The sequence below is a fragment of the Amphiura filiformis genome, unplaced genomic scaffold (assembly GCF_039555335.1).
Source record: "Amphiura filiformis unplaced genomic scaffold, Afil_fr2py scaffold_106, whole genome shotgun sequence".
Taxonomy (NCBI): Eukaryota; Metazoa; Echinodermata; class Ophiuroidea; order Amphilepidida; family Amphiuridae; genus Amphiura; species Amphiura filiformis.
Window position 1 is genome coordinate 1 of NW_027305570.1, and position 4,345 is coordinate 4,345.

The 4,345-nt window shown below is 41.5% G+C and overlaps 1 protein-coding gene across 1 annotated transcript; it reads right to left on the reverse strand.

The window, feature by feature from the left end:
- Window positions 1-2,155: 2,155 nt before the first annotated feature.
- Window positions 2,156-3,814, reverse strand: LOC140144971 (uncharacterized). Its single transcript, XM_072166764.1, has one exon. The coding sequence runs from the start codon at window positions 3,812-3,814 to the stop codon at window positions 2,156-2,158; it is 1,659 nt and encodes a 552-aa protein (XP_072022865.1).
- Window positions 3,815-4,345: the final 531 nt, after the last annotated feature.

The window sequence follows — 4,345 nt, forward strand, 5'->3', positions numbered from 1 at the left end:
AATAATAATAATTATAAACAGACACTTAATATAGCGCATTATTACGAAGAGCCTCAATGCGCTTTACAACAAAATATACATGCATAAAAAACATTAAAAGAACCAACACGCCTAAGAATACAGTCAGAAGGAGAGCAAAACATGGCCAAAGGCTGAAACTCAAACGTGATGGTTTTACAAAAGCAGGCAAGCAATACAAGTAAAATACAGTTATACAGTTATACAGTTATAGAACCACAAAATATAGGCAAGCAATATAATGATATAATGATATAATATGAAAGTAAGCTACAAATATATCAAAGCATCAACATAAAAATATTTCAATTACAAATGCCAAGTAATAAAAAGAGAGTATGGATGACCAGCATCCACGCCCTCGGCAAAAAAGAACATGTCAAACAACATTATTTTAATGCAGGCAAAACCTTATCTAAACAAACATCAGAATACATAACATAAGAGCATATTACATTTCAACAAACTATATGAAACCACTAATGATCAATTATCGGAAAGATCATTAATAATTATGAAAACAAAACCAAATAATGTGATCAAGCAATTAACAAAATATAATGCAAAATGAATCAAAATATGAACCAATAATTATGAGGAACACGCAAAGGCAAGAGTAAATAGGGAACCCTTGAATAACGAAGAGGTCACCAGTACATATGAGCAACATTAAGATGCAACAAAGTATAATGATAAACAATTCAATCATAAATACAACAAATATAATAAAGCATTAATGAAACCGGTTATCATGAGCATACAAAGACAAAATATTATATGGAACCCTGGAGGAGCAAAGGTCGCCAGTACATGCATCCTCAGCCTAGATCCTCAGCATCCGGCTCTTGAAACAAGCAGGGAATCCGAGCACAAGAAAAATAAGCAAAACACACAACCCTGGTGGAGCAGAGGTTGCTAGCACATGCATCCACAACCAAGATCTTCAGCATCTGGTTCTTGATGAAGCAGGGTATTACAAATTTTGAAACATGTGTGTCTTGAGCAATGTTTTGAAACAAGCAGCAGATGGAGCGGAACGGATGTTTTCTGGTAAGGTGTTCCATAGTGCGGGTGCAGCTGACGCAAAAGCTCTATCGCCGTAAAACTGCGTAGATGAGCGGCGTGTAACAGACAGAAGAGTTTTGGAAGATGAGCGAAGATGACGTTTGGGCTTGTACAATGAAATGATGTCAGATATGTAGCGTGGAGCAAGGTCGTTGATCGCTTTATAGGTGAGAAGAAGGATCTTATAAGCTGTACGCTGTTTGACCGGGAGCCAGTGAAGGGAATGGAGAACTGGAGAGATGTGTTCGTGACGAGATACGCGTGCGACAAGTCTGGCAGCCGTATTCTGGACTCGTTGAAGCTTGTTGATGTCGGAACAAGGAAGACCATACAGGGCAGAATTGCATGAATCCAAACGCGATGTAACAAAAGCGTGAACCAGTCGCGCACATGTTGTATCATCTAAAACATTGCGAATTTGGCCGATACGACGAATTGCTGTGAGAGCACCTTTGCAAGTGTTGGAAATGTGGTCTTTCATTCGAAGCTCGTCGTCGAAATGGACACCAAGATTGCGAGCGCACGATGACGCGTTGATCTCTGAATCACCAATTGTAACAGTAAGAGATGGGGATGATGTATTTGAAAAACGTGATCTGAAATGAAGAACTTCGGTTTTAGCATCATTGAGAACAAGTTTATTTGATGGCCCACAATTTCACATCCTGGATACATTTCTCAATTCTGGAGACTGCTGAATCTCTATCCTCTGGAGGGAATGTGAGGTAGAGTTGCGTGTCGTCTGCATAAACGATAGTGTTGATACCATGGCTGTTAATGATGTCCTGAAGAGGAGCACTGTACAAGGTGAAAATAAGAGGGCCCGCTACAGAGCCTTGAGGAACTCCCCATTTAAGGGGAACCTTCTCCGACAAATCATTTGAGATGTTGACAGACTGCGTGCGGCCATCTAAGTACGAGGTGAACCAGTCCAATGCTGTTCCCGTGATACCATACCGCGATGAAAGACGTTTCAGTAGGATGGCATGATCGATGGTATCAAACGCGGATGAAAAATCCAGAAGGACTAACAGGGCCTCATGACGAACATCCAGAGCACACAAAATGTCATTCATGACGCAAAGAGTGGCAGATTCGGTGCTATGGTGGGGGCGGTATGCAGACTGTGCCCTAGTATAGAATCGTGTTCAGCTAGGTAGGTCTGCAACTGAGCAACTGCAGCACGTTCAATTAACTTGCCGAGGTACGCTAAATTCGAAATTGGACGGAAGTTAGCTAGATTGTCGACATCCAGATTCACTTTCTTGAGAAGAGGTATCACGTGGGCATGCTTGAGAGACGCCGGGAACTTTCCAGATGATAGGGACTTGTTCACAATGCAGGTAAGCACAGGTAAGATTGGCTCAATGCACTCCTTAAAAGTGCACGTGGGTAAAGGGTCCAGCTGACAAGATGTTATGGACGATGAACGAATGATCTTCTGCAAGTCTTCCTCAGATACATGATCAAAATTTGAGAAAGTGCTGGTACAGGGAGCAGAGAGGTCATCAAGAAGCATCGATACCGGCGACGAATCAAGGCGTTCTCGAAGTGCATTGATCTTTTGGTGAAAGAAGTCCGCAAACCGCTTGGCAAGGTCACCTTTGTTCGTATGGGATGGAAAGATGGTGTCAGATTTAGGCTTCGAGAGCTTGTCCACTACACGAAAAAGATCTTTATGATCCGCACGTTCAATCTCCTTCCGGTGAAAAGATGACTTAGATTCATTGAGCATGTTTCTATAGTTGACGCATTGTTCCTTGTAGAGATCTTGGTGAACAGACAGCCCAGTGCGTTTGTATTTTCTCTCGCGACGGCGCTTCTCCTGTTTGGCTGCCCGTAGCGCATCATCGTACCAGGGAGCGTGAGGGCGAAGAATAACGTTTCGCTCCACAACAGGGGCATGGGCGTCGATGATTTCACTCAGAACATCAGTGTATTGCTCAGTCAAAGAATCCAGATCACTAGCAGGATCACAGAGTAAGGAAGATTCCATGATATCTTTGTGGAATGACACAATATCAACGTTGCGCAATTTGCGGCCACGTATCATCTTCCTTGTCGGCGGCGGACGAGAGATGTTAATCAGACATTTGACCGCAGAGTGAAATGAAGGAAGATCATCATGAATTGATGTCGAAGTGACAAGGTCATCATCCTTGTAAGATATTAGAAGATCCAAGGTGTGATTTCCCTTAGAATAGGTTGGACCAGTGACGTGCTGAAGTAAATTGTAAGACTCCAAAATGTTTAGAAAAACAGACGATTCTCGATCATCAGGAGTGTCCACGTGAATATTGAAATCTCCAGCCAGCAGGATCCTTGACGAGGATGCAGTACAGGTTTCTAGCAGAGAGGAAAATTCATCTTGAAAAGCGGAGAAAGTGAACTTGTTTATGCGATTAGGTGGTGGTCGGTACAGGACGATTAAACGGAACGAAGATGACTGAGAAGTTACGTTCAAGTCCAAGTACTCAAATGTACTAAAATCACCGGTGGTGTTGAAGTCAACATTAATACCCTTGCGAACGATCACAGCAACCCCGCCACCTCTTGAATTGAGACGATGCTTGTGATGGATGACAAAATGCGGAAGAGTATTCTGGATATCAGCGATTGCACGATTATCTCGAACAGTCCCGGTAAGCCAAGTTTCTGTAATGGCTAACACATCGACATGATGATGGATAATAAAATCACAAATAGCACTAGATTTCTTTTTTGCTTTCATGGAGCGAGCATTCCATACCGCAAAACAAATATTTGGAGCATTATGGGCACTATCTCTATTAAGCGGAATGCTAATAAGATTGTTCTTATTTACTGATGATGAAGCGGTGCATTTTGGGATTCTGTTCTTTATGCAAGTTTTTATTGACCGCTTTTTGTGTTTGCCAGCTCTGCAACCTCTGATTTCTTGATCAATACGAGAATAGTTATTGTTTATCACACTTTTTCGCTCAGACGATCGATTGGGTGGAAAGAGCAAGAACGGTCTCATGATGAATAAAATGAAGACAATTAAGTACTATACAACAGTCAACAGTAAACATGTAGCGTAGCTAGTATAGTAAAACGCAATGTATATCAATAGCATATAATAACATCGATGAACGTTCAAGTTCGAAGAATGAAAAATGTCAAAATAACACGGAACAGTTTAAAACTTTTAGCGATTGAGTTCACTTTGGTATACCAGATGTACTTACGAAGCATCAACAGCAAAATATTCTTGATAAAAACGATTAAATCCGTAGAAATT

Excerpts from the sequence above, each read along its gene's own strand:
- LOC140144971 (XM_072166764.1), bottom strand. The coding sequence starts at position 3,814 with ATGAAAGCAAAAAAGAAATCTAGTGCTATTTGTGATTTTATTATCCAT.